The sequence below is a fragment of the Parus major genome, chromosome 2 (genome assembly GCF_001522545.3).
Source record: "Parus major isolate Abel chromosome 2, Parus_major1.1, whole genome shotgun sequence".
NCBI classification, from domain to species: Eukaryota; Metazoa; Chordata; class Aves; order Passeriformes; family Paridae; genus Parus; species Parus major.
This window is the reverse complement of record NC_031769.1, coordinates 128,991,567-129,019,561: the sequence shown is the minus strand read 5'-3', so window position 1 is coordinate 129,019,561 and position 27,995 is coordinate 128,991,567. Positions and strand designations below refer to the sequence as shown.

Genomic DNA, 27,995 nt, shown 5'->3' with positions numbered 1-27,995 from the left:
CCATATAGAAACAAAGCAAGCTAATTTACTAAGTAAAACACAAGGCCTCATATCTGTATTCATGAAAATTCCCACAACCTGACACTGAGATAACACATCAGGTTTTCTAATTGTTCAATTTTGTCCTTTTCACAACTTCTGCTCTTTTTTCAGTTTTCAAAATCTCCTGATTCACACAGGTTTGAAAATAATCAATAACTTCTTCTTAGAATTTCTTAATTTTCCCTAAAAGGGCCCTTACACCCTGTTCAAGGGACCCTCAGTTACAACTGTTTGCTGATGTGAGTAGTCTCAGGCAGTGTAAAGGTTACAGGAGCACAGACAGGGCAGCTTGGAAGGATCCAGTGAGAGATATTTTGTTTACATGAGCAGTCATTGCTGATCCCTACCCCCTGCCAAGTAAGCCAAGATTACTGAAATCTTCTAACTGGTATTTAAGCACATTGCCATACATGCTGTTTTGCATGAGGCTTGAAAAATACCAGGCCATAAACATGGCATAGTCACAAAATATACATTTTCATTCTCCTTTTGACATAAGATCAAACAGACTCTACCAATCTTGTCAGGGTGTTCAGCCCCAAATCAGTGAGACCATAGCACATTGTGCTTTTCTTTTGCTTTACAATATAAGTCTACTACCAGTACGTTTTTTCATCATTAGGATTCAATCCTTTTATTAAAAAATGACTGGGACAGAGATAGACATTAGACATGCTTTTAGCAGTATATTCAGAAAAATCCAGACTGGAATGTCACAACTAGCAGTTCATGCTGAGCTTTCCACAAATAGCAGCTCAAACATTTAACCTACCCCAGCTAAAAACTTCGGCTTGCTCTATTTATGTTCTTACCGCACATCCTTCAGTGAGAGCCACACAACTCGATAACTTGTGGTTATAAAAGGTTCTCAGCCTTCCATTAGCTTTTATTTTTAGCCCCTCACTGTCAGGACCTCAGGGAGTGCAGAGGGAGGGCAGCAGCTCCCCAGACATGGCAATGGCTCCTGGGGTTCCCAGGGAGGAGCAGCCTGTGCCCAGGGCACTGCTGCACTGAGGCAGCAGCAGGAGACACTGGGCACACAGAGCACAACAATGGAGGCTTCTTCTTTTATTGTTCATCTTTTGAACTTGCACCTCACAATTTCATCTTCCCCCCACCAAAGTCAGCCAGGAATAATCAGAATTCCTGTTATCCCAGATGGTGTCAGTGGATCCTCAGGGTGTGCAGAAACCCCACTGCCACTGCCAGGAGAGTGGAAAATCCTTCCATGACATTGTCAGCATATCTGATGCTGTTCCTTCTTTGTGCTTTAGACAAGGAAAGTGGAGTCCATTTCCTCAGGAAGATGACATGCTGCATTTATAAATGCTGTCACTGACAGGGGTGTTGTTATTCTGACTCACCAGCACTGACTGGGTCATTTGAAAGCAGAAATGCCACTTTTCCCCCAGACTCCAGCACCCACTGGAGATCAAAACTGAAGTTGGCTCATTTCAGCATTGGCACTACACTGAACAGCACAGTGACAAAATTGAGCTGTTAGAAGTGACTTTCTAATTTCATTTACTTCGCTTTATTTTTAAATACTCTTAAACACTTGTAAGACTTTTGTGCCCCAAAATGTTTCTGCATTGCTATTGTGACCTCTGATTTCATGTTATAATAAAGAGAAATGGACAGTTCCTCTCAGATAAAGCCCCAAAAATTAATAACCAGCCAAACCAAATTAGTCCTCAGGTTTGAAATAAACATTAACCCCCAGCCAGCTATATATTACTGACATTTTAATCCTTAGTATAATGTTTGTATTTAACATTGTATTTAACCCCTACCAAGCTTTTCTCCCCAAGGCAGCACACTAGTTCCTAAAGTGTGGGTTGTTCTGCAATCCCATTAGATATTCTTTTCAGGAAATTTCCCCTGGCTACTCCAACCTTTACAAGTTACTTTTTACACTGAAGTACCTCAGTGCTCAGTGACAGTATGCATCTTGCATTGTTATGCTATATTGCAATATCATGCAGTGGTAATATTACTCTAGATGTACTGCCAATGGCTCTACCAGGAAGAAACTACTGAAACACAAGAGCTATACAAACATTAGTATTCTGAGATGCATTATGTTCTAAAATAAAGTTAAATATTTATTTCCCAGCTATTGATATGTTATGAGACCACTGGAAGTGTCTGTGTCTGCTGTGCTTGTGTGGGGAAAGCACATTGTTCCTGCTCCTTCCTTTTCTGGACTCCGTGTGCCCTCAGCTTCCCTCTCCCCACTATTTGTAGGGCTCCAAACACCCAGTTAGAACACCATACCTGAAGAGCCTCCCAGCTTATTGGTGAGGGGGTGGAATGTTGAGACACAGCACTGATGCTGTGCCAGCACTGCCCAGCAGCAGCCAAATCCCTGGGGTGTTGATGATCAGCACCCTTGCAACTCCCAATGCACAGCATGGCACTGGGAGGGTTGCTGTGGAATGATGAATTCCATCTCAGCCACTATTGTTCCTTATTTACTCAGACATTAAAAATTCTGCCTCCTGAAATTGTGCTAACTCAAAAATGTGAAAATGTCAACATGTGAAAATGTTGTGTTAAAAGTCTGCCAAAACTTTAAAGCTACTTACTGCTTTTTCCTCCTTCAGATGCCTGTACTGTTCAATCATTGTATTCATCATCATAGAATTAATAAAACTTACACTTCACCAGTAGTTAGAAATGAAAAAGCAACAAGAAAACTACTCATTCTCTAGGTTGATGATTTTCCTCAAGTAATCTTCTGTAAAGAAAAATGGCAAAGAGTATATAGAATACATGTCGGTGTTACAAAAAAACAGAGGGTTTTTTAACTTTGAAGTAATGCTTATAGTTCATGTGTGGTTTGGAGTAATGCAATCACCCAAAATGCATGCAGAGAAAAAAAAAATGCCAGCAGGACATCTATTTTTATGTTAACCCTCAACATCACATGGTAACCAAACCATAATTGTTCTTCTGAGCCAAAGAAATCCATTTGTATACGGCTTTGTCAACCAGATCTTTCAACCAGGGCCATTCATTCAAGGAACTACTCCTTCCTCGCTTACTGTTTCCTAGCATAATAAGCAATCAAAAAGGTTTAGTATTTATTACCTACATGCATTTAAATACCTATTCTTAATGATCAAATTTAAAACTCAAATGAGGAATAAATTGCAGCAGGGAAGAAAGAACAGAAAGAAATGTGTAGTGTATCCATACCATTTGCAGTAATTTAGAAATTCACCCTGAAAAAGTAATGAAAGCAAAAGAAGCAAGAGGTGTAAATCAGGAAATACCTGCTCATAGGAAAGGAAATTTAAAACCAGATTTCTGCAGTAAAATACTATGTGAAGTTGGCCCACTGGTATTTAAATGTTTATAAGAGATTAGGTAACAGTCTAAAAAGCAATCAGGCTTTTCTTTGTATCCAAGCCCAGGTGATGCACTTCCCTCTTCCTCAAATAACTTTAGGTCCACTGAACAGCTAAAATATCTGTATCCCTGTCTCTGTGGAGCCAATGTGAAAAGGCTTCATTCAGCTGAAGGCAGAAAGAAATAATAAGCACCCTAGAAGAAATGTTCAAAAAGCTTTCAGGTCATATTACAAGTTTTGCAGCCAGGCAAAGAGAGGCATCTTTTACAATACTGTCAGTATTGTAGATACTACAGGCTGTGGATGTTGCCATTAACCATATTTTATTAAACCAGGAGCAAGAAATGGTTCAACTAATGCACAATTTTCTCAGTGGTGAAATACATATTTTACAGGACATAGAACATTTTATATTATTTCTAGGACATAAATGTCAACCTAGCTTTTTTTATTACACTGCTTGAATTTATTTAATGAGCTGTCCTACAGTGGAGGCCAGCCCTGCATTTTTCACTTGCTTCTGCAGGGAATTTCAGTAGTTAGCATATAAGCCCGAGTCTAATCTGCTTCCGTCTGCAATCATTTGAAAAACGATGCTTGGCAAACAGCTCTGCACAGCCTTGCCATCAGACGGAGACTGATTCCTCACACCAAGGGACGGAGCAGGCTGCGAAGTGCGTCTCCGTTATCTACAGCAATCAACCAGTTCTTTTTATTCTGAAAACCCTGCGACCATGGCTGGACCGGCTCTGGGAAAACTGCTTTTCCCACATTGCAAAGGATGGAGAAACAATCGTCAGAGAGGAATTGATGGCTTAACGTGGCTCCGAGTCTTTCCCCGGGCCAAATAAGTCCTTGGTTACCGATGGTAAGGCTGGTGCCTCCAGGGTAAATTCCTCACTCCTGTCCTACAATCAGAGGAAAGATGTCTTTCTAGTACCTGCGAACAGCTGCCTGGAAGGCTTCAGCTCCCTACCAGGCAGACTAAAACACTGCTGCCAAACGATTACCTGCGACAAGAGCACCCGACTGCTTCGTGAAGCGGCGACCAGAAATGATAAAACACGATTTTCTGCAGGGGCCGGGCAGCCTTGCTGGAGCTAATACACCGGCGGAGCCCCTGCGCTGCAGCCAGCCCCGGCCTGAGACCACCCCCAAGTCTGGGGGAAAAACCCTCACTCCAGGGGTCTTCACTCATCCCATTTTCAACCCGCACACAGCTTTCTGGTTGAGCCCGTGTCGGTGCGCTGCATGTCCCGAGCCCTGAGCACACACACGCCTCCTGCCCCAGTTCCAGCCGAGCCTGTGCCATGGGCCGGGATGAGCGGCGGGCGCTGCCTGCGCCTTTGGCGGCTCCTCCGAGCCCCGCCCGGGCCGCAGCCATCGGCATCGCCTCGCACGGAGCAGCCCCTCGGACCGGCCCCGCAGCCGGTGCCGAGCGCCCGGAGCCAGGTTCGCGCTTACCAGGTACCAGACGCCGAGGATGATGGTGCCGGTGCGGACATGGCAGCAGAGGCAGCAGCTGTTGGAGTAGAAGCGTGCCCAGGGCGAGCTCAGCATCGCGGCGGCTCCTCGGGGCTCCGGCGCTCCCGTCTGTGTCCGCGCCGCTCGGCGGGGCGGGGCCGCGCCGGGGCCGCTCCTCCCGGCGGGCGGCACCCAGGGGCCGGCCCAGGCGGGCGGGGGGAGCTCTGCGGCTCCTGCGGCCACCGGGACCCGCAGCGAGAGCCCGGAGCAGCCGCTCGGAAGCACGGGAGGGGTTCGGGAAGCGGAGTCCAGGCCGTGCAGCGAGCTGTCAGCCTGCCCCCAGCGCTCCAGAGGGATGCTCCCGGGGGGATGCTCCCGGGGGGATGCTCCCCGCCGCGCCGGCTGAGCCTGGAATGAGCCCGGTGAGGACGAACCGGCTTGGCGCTTCCTTGGCAAAGCTTGCAGCTCGTCTCGCAATTTTTGAGTGGCAAAGCAGTAGAAATAAACTCAATTTCTCTATAAGGAAAGATAATATCGGAGGAGGTCGTGGAATGTTTTGAGTTTACCCCAAATTCTGCAGCGATAAACATTTGTTTTCTTTCACAGTGCCCTCCTGATCCACTCCCAAAGTTGCTGCTGTTGGGGTGGCTGGAATTTCCTCGTGTAACTGATATACAAGGTAACATTAAGGTCATTGCCACTACCTGTAGATAATGCCCTGATGATGGTGGGGTGTGGGGGGACCCAGTCCTGCATATTCAGGCACTGATCTGAACCTCTTACCAAGCAGCTGACTCTTCATGTTTTATTATTTGAGGCTTGCATTGCCCTCCAGATGAAGTAATGAAGAAAATACTGTCAGGAGGCCTGTATGTCTACCCTGACTCTAAGCATAATTTATTTACTGCCATCCATCTTGGCTTGCTACCAAATTCCACAATTTATCATCAAAATATAACATTGAAAAGTACTCCAGTGCTCCCCTATATGGTGGCTTTGGGGCTCTTCGTTATTTCATACATACATACATCTGCACAGAACAGGAACTTCAAGATAAAAGCTAACTTGGCACAGACTTAACATTTCTAGCTATGCTTTATCCCTACTTATAAAGCCACTATAGTAAATTAAATTAAAAATACTTTAAGTAGGAACTTTGCATAACCTCCGGTTTTTGTTTGTCCTTTTGGCAAGGGGTTGGCAGGGATTTTTGTGTATAAAAAGAAGAGCCACTTAGAACTGAATTTATAATTTTGACTAGATTCTATGCATATGCCAAATATTTTCAAGATTCATATTCAAAAATGAAACTAAAATTATTGTAAAATGAAACATCAGTATTGACAAATATTCAGGAGGCCAAAGGAAAATCACAAATCATGGGGTCTCACTGGTACCCTTGAGAGATCTTGTCTTTTAGTACCAGAGAGTAGGAAAGTTAGAGATCAAACCCTTGCATGCATGCCTTGTGGAAGGTAAGAGCATCTGCTTCATGAAGGCTATTGGCCAAGGACCTGACTTTTCAAAGCAGAGGTGGCAATAAATTAAGGGGATTCCATAAACAGGGACACACAGATGCAAACCTGATGGAAAAGGGACAAGGGTAACAATGACAAAACCCAGAAGTGTCAGGTTACTGATTGATGGGCCATCGAAGAGCTTTCGACAGGGTCCTCTGGAGTTTGTAACTGATAAGAAGGAACAAACAAGAAGAACTGGAGGGTTTGGGATATTTGAGGGGGACTCTACAGAACTTTGGAAGGAATAATTAGAGGAAGGGGATTGTGAAGGAGCAATGGGAGGATCAGACAGAAAGGCATATAAAAGAGGTCAGTTGTGGGCAGAGTCTGGCCCACCCTCACTTCTTATAAAACCTTTCTTAAGTGTCTCTGAGTAGTTTCCACTCTCCACACTGTGTGTGGGGGCTGTAAGGAGCAAGTGCCAGCTGCTGGGGGGATCAGTGAGTGATCAGCGGGTGGGTGAGTGTTATTTGCTTCCAAGCATCAAACTGGACCAGCTGGTCTGTACTTGGGTCTTCTGCAAGTCCTAGGTGTAGGAGGCACAGATGAAGGCAGCACCTTGTCTGTGGCCATCTGTGCAGCTGTCCCTGCCGGGCTCCTGTGCCTGCAAACAGGAAAGCAGCAGCTGTATCCCTCAGCCTGGGATGGCCACAACAAGCTGGGCTTTAGCAGCCAGGCAGGAGGAGCTCAGGTCCTGGAGCTGTGAGGGGCAGTCTCTGTTTATAATGTCCTCCAGCACAGCCCTCATCTCTGTAAGCACAAATTAGCTGCATGTCTGCTTTCACTTACTGTTTCCCATCAGTGGCTTTAACCCCTATAGTCTCAGAATAAAAAGGAAGAAGGAATAAGCAGCAAACACTAACCACTTCAGAGCACTTTCCTGCATAATTATTAATTTCTATTAAAAAAACCTGATGGGAAAGAGCAGAGAACATCAGGCTTCACGTCATGCTCCTGATTTATAACTAGCTGTATTTGGTTTGCTTGGCAAGATTTTTGTAGTAGAGAGGCTTCAGAGCCTGAGTACTGCCACAGATACAGATACTTCTCAACACAGCCTCTGTAAGTAAAACTTCCATGTCCCTCACTTTGCCTTCTAAAACAAGAAACGACAAGCACTTGTTCAGACATGGCTGTGAATCCAGAGAACCTGATTTCACACCCTGATGGTGGAAAATCATTTAAGATGCAGCAGAAGCAGCTTCTGAACTGGATGACACCTGAGTTTTGTCAAGATTCCCGAGGTACAACAGATACTTGAGACTGTCATCTTTATTCATCAAAACTTGAACAGGACCAGTATCACTGTCTTGCTCAGCGAGAGAGACAACTCGAGAATTAACAGCTTACTTACAAGCACTTGTTTCAGCTGTGCTGAAAAACTAGATAATCTTTGCAGTGGAATCCGCACGGTAAGAAATTTTTCCAAGGGAGCATTCGATGCTGAAATTAAACGCTGCACAGGGCCAAAGCCTGACACACCCTTGCTCAGCCTCTGGTCAGTGCGAAGGCTGTGGGATGTACCCAGAAAACAGACCCAGTCTCATGGCTCCTGCCTGCCCCTCCTCACCACAGCAGAGCTGTAGATCACAAAGCCCCGCTCACACAGCCACTCATTCCCCACAGCACCCCTGAGAGCTCCGCTAGCCAGCTGGGAAGGGACACAGCCCGACTTTGCTGCAGTGCCAAAGCATCTCTGTGCTGCAAGCTGTTTAACAAAACCCAGTGTACTCCGTGCCCTGCTTCTGCTCTGTATTCCCCAGGTCTTCCCCGCGATCTTCTCACTGCAGGGACAACTTCTCCCTCCTGCCAGAGGTCCATTTAACGCTTCCTTGTGCTTTCTACTTCTCACTAAAATTGGTTACTGCTACTTCCCAACCCGGTTAATACCTGTCTGAACAAGATCGCTGGAAGAGGACAGCTGGCTTAGAAACTGTGTGTGATTGCCGCCTTCTATCTGTGCTCACAGCCCACGGAGGTGGTGCAGCATAGTTCAGCTGGCTTTGAATAATTCAATTACGCTGTTGCCCAGCATTGCCTACAGCACATAAACAAAAGGGCAGCTCAAGAGAATCACATCTCCTGCTTGCAGGATTAGCCACGTGCTCCAGAGTGAACAAAGGCATTGTTAATTGTTTTGTATTTGGCAAGTTAAGACAAGATAAGAAAAGGGTTAAACATTGTCCAGAAACCAAGGTCTGGGTATTGTCCTCAGGCACAGGGGGGTGACGACTTTGGGAAAGTGACTCCGGTTGTTGCAAAGAGCCATTTTAAGAGTCCTTTTGTTCAGCTTGCTTCAGAACCTGCGTTTCAGGATGGCTGCAAATGATTCGAGTATTCAGAGCTGTAGAAGTATTTATTGCAATGAAGTTTCAAAAATACCTGTGGTTTCTCAAAGAAAAGTAAGCCTCCAATAAAAGTCTGACACTACCCCTCTTGCCACAAAGACTGGCCAACTTGCAATCAAATAGGACTGCTGCTACGATTCAAATTGGGTTCAAGAGGTGATCCATTCCCCTGGTTTGCATAAAAGGATCAGAGTGAGAACAGTATTTTTCTCCAGCATGTTACAACTCAGAACACAGAACCTGTAAGAAAGCCATTGCAATGGCACAGCATGATGTGCAACTGCTTGCAGAACTAAATTCTTGTGTTTGAGCACCAAACAATGGACAACAAATGGTCAGTTGTTGTTGGTTATTATTATTATTATTATTATTATTATTATTATTATTATTTCTTCTTTGTTTTAAAAGTTCTCTTTAAATCTTTAAAAATTGTTGAGAGAAATGTCTGAACTTTTTAGCTCACTACTGGGATATTTTGTCATGATTTTTCTTATAGAAGATAGTGATTCTAATATCTTAGGAAATTTATATGCTTACACATTTTCCGTCCTGATGATAAAGTGTATTTGTAACTGTAGCTTCCTTGGGCCACAGCTTCTAATTCTACTTGAAGGTGGTGGTTTTAAGAAACATGTCATTAAAATCTTTTGGTATGTTGCTCTGCCAAGAGCTCAAATGTTCTTCAAGGAAAAGCTTGCTTTAGTGCATCCTTCTTTTTCCCCTTTTCTTACTCAAGAGCCTTTAAACTTCAACTTCACTCTGAAGATACAGGACTCACAAGAAGGCTAATGAGTGCTAGAGTATGCTGAGATTCAGCTCTTTGTTCTTCTGGCCTTCTCATTCATGCCAGCCTCACAGATTAATTTTAACATTGTGGGTGAGATGAAATCATTTGTGTTACATTTGCAAGAAACCTCAAAGATAAGCTAGGCAATTATCTAACTATTTGCTTGGCAGCAAATTTGCAATTTGGTAACATGTTCTTGAAGCTTTCCCTCAGATACAGCTTGCTTCCCAAGGGCTGCAGTCTCCTCAGAGAGCTCCACACAGAGTTCCTGCATCTGAAAGCATGTGGCTTTTTTGTGTCCACTCCTGTTCTCCTCTCCCTTGCCCCTGCTGTTCTTTCTTAATCACTTGTGCACAGGGCTGCCAGAGGCTCACGTTTTGCTTTGCAGAAGACGTTTACACTGGAATTAAAGCTTGGCTCTGCCATTGCCTTAGCAATAACAGCTCTCTCCTTTTGCCTTGGGAAGTCTGTAAATTTCTGTAATAACTTTAGTTCTTCTTGGTTTACCCCTGCTGGCTCAGCATGCCTGAAGATACTGAGAAGTGGAGACATCGCCACTAATTCCAACTGTTACCAACAAAATTGGTAGGTGCAGGTGTCCTGTATCCAACTAAAATTCATCACCTCTTCCTCCACCGGGCTAAGGAGTCCTTTACCTTCATATCCTAATAATTTCTACTCTACTCAAATTCTTCTCCAAGTTTTTTTTATAGATTAACTTTCTGCTCATCAGACACTGCTTTCAGTCCTTTAAGTATTTTGTTTATTGCTTCCCTCACTACTGTGGTGATCTAGACAGTTTTGTACAAGCTTTTAAAACTGCAAGCATCAGATGTAAGAGTATTTATTTAATCAATGGACACAGTATTGGGATTGTACCCCCATTTTTTTTTCACTACTCAGATTAAAACACCCCCAGATTTATACACCGACCCAGTGGAAGGTCATGCTTGGAGTTTTTTGGTCTTTTGGCCTGAATGCTTATGCCGGACACAGTATTAAACTGACTGGGACATTTTATCCATAATCTGTACCCAATTATAGAACATAAAGTACAGCATACAAGGATGAGGCAGGGCTGTAGGATTAATTGGTTGTTGTGTTGCCAGCAGTCTCACTACTTGTCAGATTGCTTGAGCAAAGGAAATCTCAGTGACAGTTTTTAATACTGTGTTGAGTTTGCAGTCAGAGAGGTCACAGGTCTTTGATTGATAGGAGAGGCACACCTTCTAAGAAAAGCTAATATACATCAAATAGCATTTACTTCCTTTTAGTTCCATTAGTTAGATTAGTTAATGTTTAATTTATGGATTCATTTGAGTATGGCTCAACACTGGGAATGTTGCCAGGTTTAATTCCCTTCTTCATTATGTGATTGTGGGTTTTTCCCCTTCTTTTAAAAGACTACCTTTTTTATTTTATATAAAAGAATGTAGATATTTCCTCCCCCACACCCTGATCTGATTATCAAGCGTGTTTTATTTGCATACCTGTTTGGATTTTTTTTTTTTTTTGTTATATCTAGTAGAACTCATGATCATTTTGTCTTCTATCAACAATCTCAGTCTAGTGACAAATCATGTCCTTCCATTCTATTGAGAACCAATGCTTGAGAACAACAAATCTTCCATAACTGTGATTTATTACTGCCTGTAACTTACACAGGAAACACTTCCCAGTTTCAGATTTTTAGATGCCAGTCAAGTTTCAAGCAGTAACTCACCACTTTAACCTGGGGACCTGCTTAGACTTTTCCCCAGGTGCACTTTATTCTTTAGCATACTAAGCCAAACATGCCAAAACCTGGAGCTTTGAGCTACCACCAACTTGAAAGCAACTGAAAAGCATCAGCATCATTACTCTGAATATTTATGGAGTTATCTCTCTTTTCCTGCTCTCTTCCAAGTCTGCTGGACTCTTGAGCAAACTCCAGGGAATGCCGTCCAGTTCTTCTCACCAGTGTCCACTGCAGGCAGAGGTTTGCCACAGAACATTGCAGAAACTTCCACCCTCACATGTACTGTTTTCTATGCTAAAAAAAGCACTTGACTTTCTCACAGTGTCACATCCTCTGCTTGTTTACCCATCCACTGCTTATTAGGGAGTCACCAGTGGAGATCAACTGCTTTGCAGCCAAGCCTGCAGAGCATGCCATTGGAGCTGGTGGCTTTATACTGTGAAAATATCAGCTGGGCTTGTCCCCTTCATCTGTCTGTCCTGAGTCTCCTCACTGATTGATTTGCTGAGCACACGATAGCAATTCAAACCCAGTTAGCCAATATGTGCCTTTTTCTGCAGAGGCAAACTGCAAGTACTGTACATGCAATATAACCTTTTATATACACTATAGGTAATTACAGGTCCCTGGTATGTCCTTCATGAAGTGCAGAGATACAGCACTGATGATATTACTACTCCAAGAGCAAGGGAAGCACTTCTGTACAGTGCTGATGGTGCAGAAAGTTTAATTGGATTGTTTGTTCCAATTTATAAATCTTTTGTATGTATTAGGAAATGCAGCTAGGAAATCTAGATTTAAAGCTGCATAAGATGGAGCCACCAGTGCCATGCATAAGTGTGTGTGGGATGAGATTGAAGCTAGTATGTATATTTTATATTGTTTCTTCTAAAGAAAAAAAAAGATCAAGACTGCTAACATTCTCCTAATGATAAAAATGAAAGATACTCTTGGCTTCTCTTCATCACAGTCTCCAAAACATCCTCCTAAGATACCTAATGCCAGAAGTAACAGTGATAGTTTAAATCATATCTCTAATTTTTCATCTTTTGTATAGCAAATCACATAATAAATGCCGGTATAATTCTACTGAAATAGCATTACTTGCCAGCTGACCTCCAAGTGCAGTATAAACATTGTTTCCAAAGCATGTCTCACAATCACCCAGCTTCCTGCTGTGTCCCCATATAGGTTATCAATGTATATTACTATACTGTGACTGCAAAGCATTCTGTAGGCATGCACATCTGAACATGTTTGATTATAGCCTTAGGCAACTTCAGGAAATCCTGACTGAGCCAACATTGCAGAGCTGTCCCAACTCACGGTGGTATTCAGTAGTGGACTAGTAAAGGCACAGAGAAAGTGTAATTGTAGTAAGACACAGTTGTGACTCATCATCTCCACTGCAACTTATTTAGTGTCAAACATCTATGCATAAACCTTTGGAATACCAGAGGTTTAGTCTTAGCATTCAGAAACCCCATCTCTGCAGACCAGAACGATACACATTTGCCATTTTGGAGAGAACTTTCTTTTCATTTATAATGTAAAATATCACTGATCACCAACAGAGTTTGAAAACACAAATCTGCACATTTTCCCCCTTCCCTTTTGATGTTTAATGTATATGAGCCTTTAAACCACTTAACTGCCACACAGGACAGTTTCATATTTGTAAGACAGCTCCCCTCACTGTGAGTTTTGCCATGCTGATGCTGATGGAGACATCCTTAAAGCCCTGACAAAACACCCTGCTGATTCACTTCACATTCCACTTCATTTGGAGCAGGGCTGAGCTGCTGATCTGCTATAAGAAAAAAATTTGCAATTAGGAATTCTTTCTTCAGGTAAACTTCAGTTCAAATACCTTCTTTGAGCTGGACTGCTCAATAACTATTTGGAATGATTAAGTCTAAAGAGTTTAAAGCCTCAAACAGTATCATGTCCTCCATACAGCAGCAACACAAAGCAGAAGTGAAACACTGTGTGGAGATAATGTGTGGTGCTCTCAAGAGATGTTAACATTAAGTGTTCACATAAGAAAATGTGTTCCAGCACAGTGCTCTCTGGCAGCACAAATTCCAGCGGCATACAAATGCAAATTCAAGATTTTTAGAGATGGAATTCTTAATGTAAAGTGAAGCACTTGCAATCCTGCTTTCCCATAATGATCTTGTGCTGCGCAACTGATGTTCTGCCTCAAAGTGAAACAGACAAAAAGTTACTTTCTAATGTGACACATATGACTTCTGACTAGGTTTGACCATAGATTAACATTCACATGATGTGATTGCAGAAATCCAAAACATGGTAATCTTTGTAAAACCTGCTTCAGTCACCTGTGTCAGGCTTTGGAACCTTTCAACTATGCATCTCTATAAAATATTTTTTCTATTCAAGGTAGTATGAGTTAAAATTGTTTTAAGCATTACAAAAACAGTCACTAAATGTTCTGTTCTGCATGCCTGCTAAGGGCTCACAGAAAAAGACATGCTTCTAAAACATCACAAAGAAGTTCCTCAGCAGGCTGTGTGAGTTGGATGACTTTGAAATGCATGTCTGTAGTATATGAATATAAAATAGCACAGTATTGATCTGCCAGCTCAATTCTATCAAGTGCTGAGCCCACTCCAGAAAAGCACTTAAATACTTCTTACTACTAGTACTACTGTTCAAAAATGTTCAATATGCAGGTCAAGTCCAAGTAACATTATTTTTTTTGTTGTCTATTAAAAAAGACAGGTTTTCCTTTTTTTTTTTTTTTTTTCTTTTTTGTTTGTTTAGTTAAATAAACACATTTATTCAAAGCAAACTGCTGCTTGAACCTCCATCCTTGGAAAATGCTGAAAAGAATTCCAATGAAAATGGAGAAAATATTGGAAATAGGAAATATCCACTGATTAAGATTTTCAAGTGTTTTAAAAATGACCAGGCAAGCATGATGGTGACAGACGGTATCTACCAAGGTGGAGCCTCAAATGTTGAATACAATTGTGCGAGTCTCATACTTAATGCAACACCAATATTAACCCTACTCTACACAGGCCACAGACTTGACTTACAGCAGGAATACCAGAGAGCCAGCTGGAGTAAGAAAAACTCTCAAGTATCAGCACAGCCCTCACCTGATTTAACAGCTACCTTTGTCCCTGCTGGGGGTGAGTCAGAGGGGCAGGGCAGGAAGGGTTAGGGTGGGCTGCCTTGCTGCTGCTGGCTGTTGGCCACTGCTCTGCAAGAGTCACCACGGAAACAGAGTTTAACCTGAAAAAGCTCAAAGCAATTGAAAGGCTTTAACTTTGTAGCCAAGCTAAAGGGCAGTGTAACTAAGGCACAAACCTGGAACAACATACTCCAAAAGTTAAATGAAGATGCTGACACAGCAGGGTGACTTGTAACTTACAACTAAGAAACAGGCACCTGAGGCAGCTGCCCTGCCCTAAACTGATCCTGACAAAACTCAGTTGGGCCAAGACCTTTTTTATCACTGAATTGATAAGTTTTATTCCACCTCACACTATCATTGATGGATTACATTCTTCGGTAATTGAGAAACCACATGGTAGTGGTTATGAAAAGGATATTGTTTAACACTGCAGTAACCTAAAGCAGTAAAGTCTTTGAAAAATACATGGACCTGTCAAAGTCTCAAACTTCTGGAGAAAATCATCTTGATAACTGAAGAATTTGATTGATAGAAATACAATTTTTGAGATGCATTTTATGTATACCACAGGAAAAAAACCCCAAATCACAATCTTTTCAGCCAGATCTCAAAAGTCTCCAATGCTGGGGAAATCCACAACTTCCCCAGGAAGATTATTCCCATGGCTGATTGTTCCCTTTGTGAAAAAATTTCCCCATGTGTCCAATTGGAACCTCTTCAGGAAAAACTTGTACCCATTATCCCTTGTCTTTTCCATGTGACTTCTTGTAAAAAGGGAGTCTCCATCTTCACTTTAAATAGTGGAACATGGTGATAAGCTCTCCCTTAAGCCTTCTTTTCTCAAGGCTGAACAAACCCAGTTCTCTCAGCCTTTTTCCCTGTGACATATTTCCCAGTCTATGGCTCTTCTCTGGACCTTCTCCAGCCTGTCCACATCTTTTCTGCAAAGCAGGGACCAAAACTGAGCACGGAATTCCAGTGTGGCCTGATAAACACTGAGCAGAGTGGGACAATGGCTTCTTGATCTCTGCTGGTGATGCCCTTGTGGATGCAGCCCAGCATCCCGTTGTCTTTCTTTGCCAGCACACCACTGTTTGCTCATATTGCTCTGATTGTTCACCTGGATGCCCAGATCCCTTTCCACAGAGATGCTCCTGAGCTGGGTAGATCCCAGCCCATGCTGCACACCTGGGTTGGTTTCCCAGGTGCAAGACCTTACACTTGCCTTTCCTGGACTTCATCAGATTCTTGCTAGCCACTCTCCAGCCTATCCAAATCTTTCAGCGGGGTGGCTCTTGCTTCCAAAGTGTACTTGATCCCATCTTCCCGATCACTGTATGAGAATATTTAACAGTGCTGGGCCCAACATCAATCAGTCCCTGGAGGAGACCCACTCATGCCACACTGCCCATTTGAAAAGGAGCCATTTACCAGCACCCTCTGGGTGCTGCCTCAGCCTTTCCCACATGGAGCACTCATCCACACCGCAGCCCATCTGTTTCTCTAGAGGGAGGCTGTGGGAAAACCGACTGAAGGCCTTGGAGAAATCCAGGAGGCAATGTCCACCACCCACCTCACATCAATCAAGCAGCTTACTTTGTCACAGAGGGTGACCATGTTTGTCAAGCTCAATTTGTCCTTAATCAATCTACGTTGGCTTTTCCCAATCCTGTGCCTCATCTGACCTGTGATAGCTACCCGAAGGATTTCTTCCAAAATTTTCCCAGGGACTGAAGCAAGACTGATGGGTGTAAAATTCCCTAAATTCCTAAAATCCTCCTTTAAGCCTTTCTTGTGGGTGGGGTATATTAGCCTTTTTCAGTCTTCTGCCATTCCCTGAAGTCCACAACTTCCCAAAGATGATGGAGAGCAGCCTTGCAATGTCAGCTCCTGTAATAGCTCACCCCCCACTCTTCCTTCACTGACACTGCTGGATCTGTGTTTCCAGCAGCCTGGTTTTTGGTCCCAAGGCCAGGGGCCTGCCACTGCTGGTGCAGAGAGAGGTGCAGGAAGTGTTGAGAGCCTCTGCCTTTTCAGCATTACCAGTGACTAATTCTCCTGTTTATCAACAGGACAGAATTTGCCTTCTGTTTCTGCTTGCTGCCTCTCTACCCAAAGAACCCTTTCTTGTATTTTTTGACATCTTGGTCAAATTCAATTGGAGTTGAGCTTTTTCTTTTCTAACTGCATCTTTGCCAGGGTGTGCAATGTCCACATAGTTCTCGGGGGGTATTTATCCACATTTCCATCTCTGATATGCTTTGCTTTTGAGTAGGCTCAGAATCTCGCAGTTAAGCCAAAGGGGACTCTTGCTCCTCCTACATCCCTTATCTTTGAAGGGGATGAACTGTTTCTGTGCTTTCAGAAGAGCATTCTGGAAAAAGACCCAGCACTCATTAGCTTCTTTACCCTCCAGGGAAGATTTTCCTGGAATCTGTCCCTTCTTGAAAAAAATTAACAGTGCAGTGATTTCAGACATGGCTGCAGGTATTTTCCATTCACTAGCTGCTGCTGTCAACAGGTAAAAAAGTGATGTTACAGATCCTTCACAGTGCCTTTGAAGACTTCCGAGAGCAGACGCAGAGCTTGCACACGGCCTTAGATGCATGCCCAGCCACTCAGCCCCTCAGCAGCAGAGGAACAACATTTGATACAGCTCCTACTCTTTCAGCTAACTGGCTACAGCTCAGAAAGGCACTGGTCTCCCAGGTCCCATGCCTCTTCAAAAGACACATTAAAGCCTGGCTGCATGAGAGCAAGTCCAAGTTCCAGAATCACATCAGAGAGGAATTTCTCTCCCATCCGGAGCTTTGTTTGCAGACATAGCTCAAGGCATGGCTTTATTTGTTAGCCACATAGGTAAGGTTGGCCAAGGAAAAACAAGATAAACTGTGGCAGCCTTTGTCAGAACCTCAGTAACAACATATTTGGTTTACACTTTATACACAGGTATTTGAAATAAGGAATCACTTTAAAGTGGAAATACTTAGTAGAGGACTTGCTATCTGCGAGGAAACAGGGAACACCTCATAACTAGTCAGTTTTCAGTTCATTGTAGCAATCTGTTTCTGAGTGATCCATGACTTACCCTCTGCCATGGACTGAATTAAAAATACTGAGCCAAGTTAAGGGATCACTTAATGCTACAAATAAGACAGAAAATGTGTTTGTTTATAGCTGCAGATGTCCTTAAGCACATTTTTTTAGAGTATTGTATGAATTCCTGAAGCCCTGAGTTTCAGGTTAGGAGTTTTAAATGCACTTTTCAGAATACACCAAGAGTAAAGACATCACAGTTTCAGTTGAAAAAACAATTTTCAGTGAACCAGAAACCTTCAGCTTGGTACAAACAGAAATTAAAAAAGCAGAAGTTCAATAATTTCCTCAACTGAAGGGCCCCACTACAGAAAACAGAATTTAGTAATTCAACCAAGTTTCAGCAGGAACAACCCATGAATCATTAATAACATGATACAAAACATAGGCAACAACAATTGCCAGCCCCCACCCATGAAGAAACAGAAATCATCCCATCTTGCTCCAAACATCCACCCAAGCTAACAGCAGTTCTGTTAGTCCTGCAGTAAGCAAAATCCATCGTGTTGCCGCATTACTTTTAAGTTAAGAACGATGTCACGCTGCCCTTCCTGCTCTTCCCCACCCCCCAGTTCATTTGGCTGATGCTCTTTGTTCTTAAATGAAGTAATTTACTCAGAATTTTAACAGTATTTTTAGCAGCGTATTTTAAGAAGCAATTAAAATTTTCAGGATTTTTTTCCTTCCAGTTACAGCAGAAGAATGAAGAAATCTTTTAGTACTGGCCTGAAAAACCAGAACTGCTCATTTTTATTCACTGGTCACCAGGAGGAGGCTCACAGGTACAAGTGTCTGTGTGAGACCTGAAATTTTTAACAGCTGTAATCTTGATTGGCAACCTAGTTGAGTTAAAGGCACAACAACCAATAGATGAAAGTCTGCTTAAACCATGTACTCTGATGGCTGCACTTTTCAAAAGCCTTATATATTCGTGGCTAGGAACTATTAATAGGGCAGTTTCAAATGAGATACAATTCAGTTACAACACAACAGTACTAGCAGTATTTCTATAAATTTTGAAATGCTTTTAATATGTACATTCTTTCTTAGTAAATATTAAAGTAGTGCTCTTCACTTGCACTTTTTTTTAGACTTCTAAAAGGGCATCAGAAATACAGTTTTCACCCCCCTCCAAACCAATGCAGTTACCTTTGTAACAAGCACATATGAATTCTGTACACCTTTCCCTCCCCACAAAAGAAATAAAAATATGCCATGACTATCCAATTACACATCATCACAAGTTTAAATTACACATACAAATAATTCCAGAGTATTTAGAAAAAAACAACATATTGGATTTATGAAACCATTCCATGCATTCAACAACAGAAAAAATAAACCCAAAGAAAAAAGAAAAAAAATGATTAAGTTTCTTTAAAATGGTGTTTTTTGTTCTATCCAAGTACCAAAGTCTGGATTCAGTGTATCATTAAGACTAACCACTGCTTGAATCATAGAAACATGACAGTACATAGATAACCAAGTTTCTATTTATAGACAATACGATATAGTTACTACCTCTTAAATGAATGTCAAAATAAAGCAAGTTTTGCTTTCTAAGACATTGAAACTGCACATTAAGAAAACAGTAAGAGGTGCTGCTAAATAGGTAACGTCATTTTGAAAGGAAGGCTATGTATTTATACGACCCTGCTTAGCAGTAGCAGTTAGTTAGCAGGGTTCCTATGTTTTAGCTAGTATGAGTTTTTCCAGAATGACAAGCTATTCGACTAACTCAGAAATATCACCAATTTTATTTTCGAGAGGAAAAAAAAATAATTTATGCAGTGAAAGTCCTTGGGGGCAGCCTCTTTCATGACATAAAATCTTTGTATTTTTTATAAGAGGCTCATAGCATAACACAGACTGGAAACAGATTTCAGACACACATTAAAAACCTGAATTCAAAGGGTATTTTTAAACCTGTACTATGAAGACAAGTAAAATTATAATATTGTTTACGTGCAAAGGACTCTGCATGACTTCGTAATATCCTATTTTTCATGTTTACCTTAAGATACTCCTTGAAAAGCTGTACTTCAGTTCTAAATTTATGTGAATCATGACAAATATCACTCAAACATTACTCCCTCCCAGTAAATAAATCAATACTGTCAAAATGCTTAATTTAACAGGTCAATTTAGAGTGTGATGTTCCTGATATACAGGAATTAACACCTGTGCACATTAGTATCCTTTTATTAGGAAAGCTCCCCATTAGCAGGTGCATTTTCAGTACAATTAAACCCAGCTTGCTGCATTATCTGCTCTTGCCTTGCAATACTGTCAAACTGCAGTTGAGTACAGTAAGAGCACACGACTGTTGATCAGTACCATGTGTTACAGCTGTTAACAATTCTGTTTGTGCCACAAAACCAGAAGTCAATCATTTGAAAAGAATCCTGACTCTTTAACTGAACTTACCAGGTGATGGTAAATACCATCCTTAGCAAACCAATTTTTGTAAAGGCTATTTACAGTGTACATGGCTGAGCCTGTACCTTACAGACACAAACACATCTCCAGTTCAATACCCCGTCATTACAGTGCCTGAAAATGACAACACATCTTCAATGCCATTTTAATTAACAGTTTCAAGTGGGAAATGGTCTTTATTTTACAACTGCTTCACTTGCATAATTTTTTATTTTTTTTTAATATAAAAACACTAACTCCTGTCCAGAAGTCTAGACACATTCTACATCCTACAGGTTAAGGCAGTAAAAAAATGTGTTCCTGATAACTGTTTTTGTCAATTAAAGCTGTCTGAAGCTACTCCAGTTCTCCAACAGATCTTTGAAATCCAAATAATTTGTGAGTGAAAAATTCACTTTGCTTTGTTCAGAGCTTTAGTAATATAAACAAGAGAATTGGGTACAGTAAGCCAAACTTTTTAACAAGTGTTAGAAGAAGGGAAAGTTTGATTTCAGTTCATTTCATGAGTTTAGAAGTTGAAAGAATACAGTTTTTAGATGGAATCCTGAATCAACCAAGAAGTGCAGGGAATGAAAAAGAAAACCAATTTTATGCACATTACTGCATTCTTAAAAATATACTGTTATCTTCAATAATTCAAGTAAGGTAATAGACATTATAAAAAATAATTTCATGAACCATACTCAAGTTTTAAATCACATTCTCAAACTTTTAACCCAAAGCAGTTTTATTGTGTTAACTTCATATAATAAACCATGAAGGTCTGACTGTACAAATGGTTAATGATTTGCACTTGTGATTCCTGCAATAGCTAGCAGATTTGCTAACCAACTTACTGTAAAGATATGGCAGATTATGTATTTAATCAAAGCACTTTGATTTAGGCATGAAACAAATTCATATGGTTGACATTCTGTGCTTCTAATGCACCACTCATAAGAGAGGCAAGAAACACCCACTATTGTACAGACGATAATTTTTACAGATAACCCTTCCTTGAAATTAATCTTTTATCCGCAGCTGTAGATGAGAGTATAATCTGTTGTAAACAGGGCACTGTGTTGTAAAACCAGTTTTTTTTAATTAAGATCTCTCTCCAAAAGTTGGAAAAACAGATTCTTCAGAATGTCTTTCAAATGTAGCATGTTCTGTTTGCTATATCATAAAGTTACTTTCATTTGATTCCTTTTTAAAGATGTTTGTGTTCACAGCAGTTCTGTTTTTAAAAATTGTTTGAAATCTATATAAAATTCTGTACATGTTCACAAATTATTGCATAAACAGCATAATCTTCATGACAATATTCAGCAACACATGTCCATCTCAGGAAGTTCACGTTTCCCTTCTTGCTTTTTTCTTCTTTTTAACTTGTTTGGGAGATTCCCAGCTTTCTTCAGACTTTGCTAAAAAACAAAACAATTATAGTGTTAGGACTGAGAACATTTACACAGAATTGGCTTTTAAAATCCTGGATAATACACACTGTGATATTGCAAAGTCATTGAAATCAATCAACTAGTTTTATTCATCCACTTCAAATGTAAAGAATTTAATTTGAAATATATCTAAACAATGCTTGCCAATATCATCCTACTTTTTTACCCCACAAATACTTAGAGTGATACACATCAAAGGTAATTCATTTTGCAAATACAATATTTTACAGTAGAGTAATTGTTATTTTCTGGCCTACTAGAAATAGTGTACATGTACACAACTGACATTAAATGCTAACTTTTACTAGATTACACTGCTTTTAACTACTACATATGTGACATGTCAGAAGAATATTTTTAAAAGTACTGCACTATGTAAAGATGTGTTTAGATGGAATCCATAATTCAATACAGAAGCACTATGCTCTTAATAAAACAGATTGCCTTAAAACATGCTGGCTGCCAAAAGCAGTAAAAAATGTTAAGTATTGTACACACCGAACCTAAGAGATGTTTTTTCAATTGCTGAGGCATGAATCTATCACAAAAGATTCCACATTTTAGAACCAGAACAAAAAGTTCTAAGTTGATACACTGACTTGAAATATTCCACTGTTTCATGTATTCAAAATAAAGAAGCCAATGAGTGGAGCTGAATGAGATTTTGTAACTATAAAGTTACCATGTTTCCTCTGCAGTAATTAAAAACTCATTTAGTACTTCAACACTAAGCCAGCAACTAACTATGGATTGTCAGTGCTTATTTTTTATTAAAAAATCTGAATAAAAACAACTTTTTTTTTTCAAGCAATACCTCTCACATCCTCACTTCCCTTCTAGATTTCCTGTTCTACTGTGTGAGAACTTTTGTCAAGTGCTCAAATGCTTGTGAGTACGAACACTTTTGTCAAGTACAACAGAGGGTACATTTGATGTTTCTGGGCACAGCATACTTTGAAAAAACAATATACCTGCAGCAGTTAAGCCTGATCTGTTTGCTGTTAGAGTATAAAAAAACCCAAAAACCATCCAATACCTTTCTATTCCCAAACAAGCAATTGTTTCCCTCTATGATTACATGGAAACATATGGAAAAAGATGCTAATGAGCTAAATTGACAAATCAAAATATCTCAGTAGGTTAAAAATTTAATTATTTGTATTTTTTCCTAAATTTCCGGTAGCTAAAAATTCTGTCAACTGCAATGTCAGCAACCATCTTTTCTTCACTGAAGACTTGCATACAGTCCTTTGAAACAGTGTTGGCAGAACTCCTCAGTCACAGCACAGAGCTCCAGTCCCAACATTCAAGAGTACATCCAAATGTCTGTTAAGGACTGGACAAGCCCAAGAGACATTTTCAGTCATCCAAGCGTATGAAGCCTATTTTTCCTCACAATGAAAATAAATATATCAATGTGCTTTTAACTTCAGACAAATTAACTGCACTGAGAGATACTTACTCTGCGGAGGAGGCACACTGTTTTGCTTAATATTGGGACTAGAAGCATCTGTCTCTTGCAGCATCTGTGGCACTTGGGAAGCGATCTTGTCAGAATTGCTCTCTGATACAATTACAGATGGCTCAGTAGAAACAGCAAGTGAAGGAGCCTCCTCAGACTGTTTGAGATACAAAAATAAGTTTCCAAAAGTTTTTTAAGTAATACAAAAGTAAAAACTCTTATATAGTATTATTTTGGCAGTATACTTAGCAGCTGCTGAGAAGATGACATTGAAAAATTAAGGCAATATTAAAAGCCTTAATTTTAAATTGAGTTCTGTAATACTATGACTGCCATCTAGTGCCAAAAATTTTAATTGCATGCAAGCAAAGATAAGTGACATTAATTCTTAAAATACAGCACATGCAAAGAAAGGAAGACCAATCTCTAAGTCACTAAGACCCTAAAAAGATTCTAGAATATTCAACAGAGATGTAAACAGTGACACATATTCATTTGGTTGCAAGGTAAACAGGCAAGATAAATAGGACCAAATAGGTAACTCGAACCCCAAACAACTCAAACAAAAAGCATCTCCAGTCATTCCTGTAAACTGCTCAAAACACTCTGTATGCTTATAGAATAACAAATATTGTCGAGAGTAGGCAGCAAGTATTTCAGTGGAACTTGCTGCAGAAATAACTGCAGAGTAAAAGGTACTATTAGCATTTTTATTATCTAGATTTTGAAGCTTCCCGCTACAGAGACAAAATGTAACCGTTTCCCAGTGTGTAACACTTATTGTAGTTAAAATTGCCTCAGCCAAGCAATAAACCCCAAACTTTAAGATGTTATTAAGAAATCATAGGTGTAGTTGTGTGACAACAGCCAAGACCTATGAAAATCAGATAGTGAAGTCTACATCTCTGGACACAGATGTACAGATCCTACATCACAGTCACCAGTTTGTAGTGCTTTCATCACTATAATGTAAGCATCTCAAAAATTAAGTCAGAACATTCACAAGAGCAAAGAAGATACAAAATTTCTTAATTGTATCATACTAAGCAAGAAATTAAACTGCTTTAATTGAACAAACACAACACATGAATTTAAAATAGCACTTCTGCAACCTTTCATGAGTACTTTGCTGTGCAAACACATCAACAGAAACAAGTTTTTTTAATATCCGTAATTGCGGTATCTCTCTCAATCAACTGAAAAATTAGTAATCTCAAATATTTTTTATGCATCAACCATGCTGATAAAATGAAGTCCTATCCTACAGGAATTCCAAGCTTAGCCAATTTTAATGTTGTCTTATAGTTAGCAATCATCAGCTACATAAATAAATGAACTTAAACTGTGATTTCTAAAATAAAAGCAGGACATAAAGTTTCTAGTGCAAGGTAATCAATTCAGGTAACTACTGGTATTACAGTTTTGTTAGGACAGTCACACTTAACCAGCAGGTAAAGCAACTCAACCAAGATTTTAATAGCTCAGCTTGTATTTTGGCAGTGTTGACAGCTTGTGAGAAAAAGAAAATAGATATTTTTCAAATCAATTTAGATTTCTGAACAGCAGAAGCTGTAGTCTTTCAGGATGCACTATTATGCCTTTTTCTAGAAGTCAGAAACCTGTCACCTTGGTGTCACAATCCAAGTTTTCTGTCTACACATTTTCAGCTCAAGCCTCTTAAATAAAACAAACACATTTCCAGGAATAAAGGCACTTGCATACACAGGCAGATATCTTTTCAAGCACAGCTTCAAAAAAAACCCACCACAAAACCTAACAATACACTAGTCAGACAGAACAGGCAGCTGTTGCCAACCTTGATTAAAGGTTGAACAGATCTAAAATAATCAGTTGTAGTCAATAACTATAGTAAAGCTCTACTTTGATGTATTTAGAGTAAGCCTTAAGTATGTCTGAATGTGCTTCTCAAGATATTCTCAACCAAAAAAATACCTCTGTACTTTTTGTGACTCGCAGCCTCTTGTGTAAGATTTCATTCTAACTGTTTCACTTAAGATCTCATTAGTTTTATGCAACTAATGCTTAGCAATTAAAAATTAAAAACTCAGTATTCTGACATAAACTCTCTGGTTCCAAACTGCTGTGTCACTAGTGTTGTTCACTCTTTATGGAAATAAAAAAAAAAAAAAATGAAAGTCACGAAAAATACTAAATATTTTACCTAGATAAATAGATTAAATATTTTTCCTAGAATGTGATGCTTCATAGGGTAGCAGTATCTAAGAAAGCTGCTATCTGGAGTAAGACTGAAAGAGAATTTGTATTCTCTAGAGTATGTTTCAACTGTGAGCTGAAGAAAACAGTATGTGAATTGGTTCGATTAAAACCTTTTCTTATTGTCATTAAGCTCAGTACAGCTATCAAAAATCAATTTTAGACTGCATTTAAGTCAATATATTAACCTAGTAACACTTCATTCTGTTACAACTTAATGGTAGAATATGCCACTAGTCTTGTGCTCAGACCTATTCACTCTTGGGTTTCTACATTTCTAAGTTTTAACCCATTGCTTGACTATTCAAACAAGGAAGTAACATGCCAGTAAAGAAAGTGACTACTGATTTGGAAGATACTGCTTTCCAGAGTAGACAATTTTTAAAACTCATAACTGACCTTTACCTAAAACTCAACTGTTCAGTTACCTTTATATTCATAAACATACAGCCTGAAACAGTATTCTTGCTGTAACCTTATCTATACAAATTAATGTGTCAAATGACTTGAGCACTTCCAAATCAAATTGTAACATAAACCAAATTTTGCATCCCTACCTTAGCTGGTTCACTAGTACTTATGGTCTTCAAAGAAAAAGCTCTTTCCTGCTGTGCTTGAACTTTTGAGGTATCCGCCTGAAATTGCTCTCCAGCTTCTCTATCCAGTTCTTCAGCATCCTACAAAAAGGGGAGTGGGAGGGGAAAAAAGAAGAGTCTGTGTTTGCAGTCAAGTTCTGACTCTTCTCCCCTTTGAATGAGTTTTGCCACCATAATCAGCTTCTGTAACTCAGAAAACCTATCAAAAAGAATAACTGAAGTAGTGGGGTCATACTAGCCTATGCTAACACTCAAAATGTATAAACACAAAAATATCCATAGAAGGCAATAAAGCCCAGAAAGGAGGACACTTCATAAAATTCACTAACAAAAATCTCAACCTCAGAATGAACTGCACTTCACACTCCCGTTAAATTATAAGAATGTGAAATTAAAATGAGTTTACTCAAAACACTTTGCAAGAGTATTGTAATGGCACTTGACTGCTCCCTGTTCTGTTCTTTGTTAGAAGTTTTAAAATGTAAGCTGTATTGTTTTTCTATCCTCATAGACACTTTAATATTTTTGCAACCCAGTTGAGTTTGCCATAATGCCTGTGAAGTAAACCTCAGTACAGAAATCAAAAATATATACAAAGGATCCACGAATCTCAACCTTTATTCCTTAGACAATCTACAGTGGAAAGTTTTCATTTTAAATGTGGAATTAGAGTAGTTACACTTGTTAGTGGCACTACAAGAATCCTGTGGTTGTGAAGAGGTCTCTGAGTTTAAACTAGAAACACTGTTCCTTATGAAAATGCAGTCAAATAGTCTAAGTCTGTTGATTCCTTACAGGAAGGAACACATACTGACTTACTCCAAGCTCTTCAGTTAGCTTCTACTGCCTTGACAAACACTGAAGTCAACAAATGAGTGTGAACATTTAAGTATAATCAGTGAAAAAGATGAAGATGTATAAATGAACATGTTCAATTTTCAGAGGATAAATATACAAATTTTAAATGAGTTTGAAGTAGGACTTGCAAGTTAAATTACTAAACTGTCATAACAAGGGTAGCTTCTGTGATGTATTAGCAGTTGTCTGCTCCTATCAAGCAAAATTCCCAATTCCACATAAAAATTTAATACAGATAAGTTCTTATTTGTAAACTGAAGTAACAAAACTGGAATGGTTGGAGAACATTGAATTGAGTAATAGATCTGATTATGTTAATACAGAAAGTAGAACTTGACATATATAATTTAAAAGACAGCTCACAAGCAATGGAAAAAAAATCAGAATGCCTTCGCTGATCTTGAGATTCATGTAGGACACTCACGAATGCCTGTTAACCATAACCTACTAATCTTGACTTATACTTAGAGCCATAGCAGAGACCAGATTTCAATAAAAAAAACCAACCCTGCAGGCCTAGCACTCCCAGACTGAATTTGCCTCAAAAGAAACAAGGGAAATCAACACAAGCTCCACCTCCACACAGACAACTTGAAAATAAAATTTCATGTAACAGGAATTTAATGTTTCAGAACTTTTAATAAACTGAATATGTGATAACCATAAAAGCAAATCCAAAGCAAGTATGACTGAAGTTTTTGCTTTCCCTCCCTAATTCATCTAGTCAGAGTCCTCTGAACATTGGTCATTTTGTAAAGAATGTAATCTATGAATGGCTGTCACAATAAACACAAGCAGGATGCATTCTGATCATGAGCTATTAAAAGCTTTCTCCCATTGGGAAAGTACTTGTTTCATCTAATCAAACATGATTCAATTGCCATGTGTAGTGCAATCTGCTTTTGCTAATTTTACACATCTGTTTCAATGCAATTCTTCAAAAGCTATTTAAGTAACACAGAAAACTCCAACCATCCTCAGTTTGAAAATATTCTTTCCCTCATTGAAATCTGACTCACAGAGTAGCTCCATCAACTGAGTTTGAAGCATTGACACTTATTTCACATAAATCAGATTAAAACAATACTTCAGAAAACAATTATATTCTCACACAATTGTACTTGAAGACAGCCTAACAGAAAATTTCAATTTCTTTCATTCTCCTAACTAGCTATATTTACCAAAGCAGCTCATTCAAAGGACATGAGGAGAAGGCTGCTCATGCAGAGGACAATTCTACCTGGAAGCATCCCTACAGTATAGAATACAGACTGGATAGAAAATAAGTAATTCAGGATAAATACTTTCCATGTATTTTGTGGTTTTCTAAAATTCAGCAAAACTACAAATTATCCCATGTTCAACTTGTGAATACAACCACTTAAGGAAATACTAGTAAAATAAGGATTTCTTTAACTCTTGAGAAACAATTTAAGACAACCCAATCCCATAA

At 39.9% G+C, this 27,995-nt stretch overlaps 2 protein-coding genes across 3 annotated transcripts in view; both read right to left on the bottom strand.

Annotated features, from left to right (window-relative positions):
- LAPTM4B (lysosomal protein transmembrane 4 beta) overlaps nucleotides 1–5,013 on the bottom strand; it is a 57,319-nt gene extending 52,306 nt beyond the window's left edge. Inside the window, exon 1 of the mRNA XM_015619876.3 lies at nucleotides 4,862–5,013. Coding sequence (XP_015475362.1) covers nucleotides 4,862–4,957 — 96 coding nt within the window. The 5' untranslated portion in view covers nucleotides 4,958–5,013. The remainder of the gene's footprint in view (nucleotides 1–4,861) is intronic.
- Nucleotides 5,014–18,518: 13,505 nt separating this feature from the next.
- The window catches only part of MTDH (metadherin), a 32,467-nt gene continuing 22,990 nt past the window's right edge, over nucleotides 18,519–27,995 (bottom strand). Inside the window, exons 11-13 of one of the 2 annotated variants that reach the window (XM_015619192.2) lie at nucleotides 25,646–25,765; nucleotides 22,854–23,010; nucleotides 18,519–21,358 (exon numbers count right to left, since the gene is read on the bottom strand). In XM_015619192.2, coding sequence (XP_015474678.1) covers nucleotides 21,288–21,358; nucleotides 22,854–23,010; nucleotides 25,646–25,765 — 348 coding nt within the window. In that variant the 3' untranslated portion in view covers nucleotides 18,519–21,287. The remainder of the gene's footprint in view (nucleotides 21,359–22,853; nucleotides 23,011–25,645; nucleotides 25,766–27,995) is intronic. The other variant, XM_015619193.2, reaches the window with a different exon arrangement.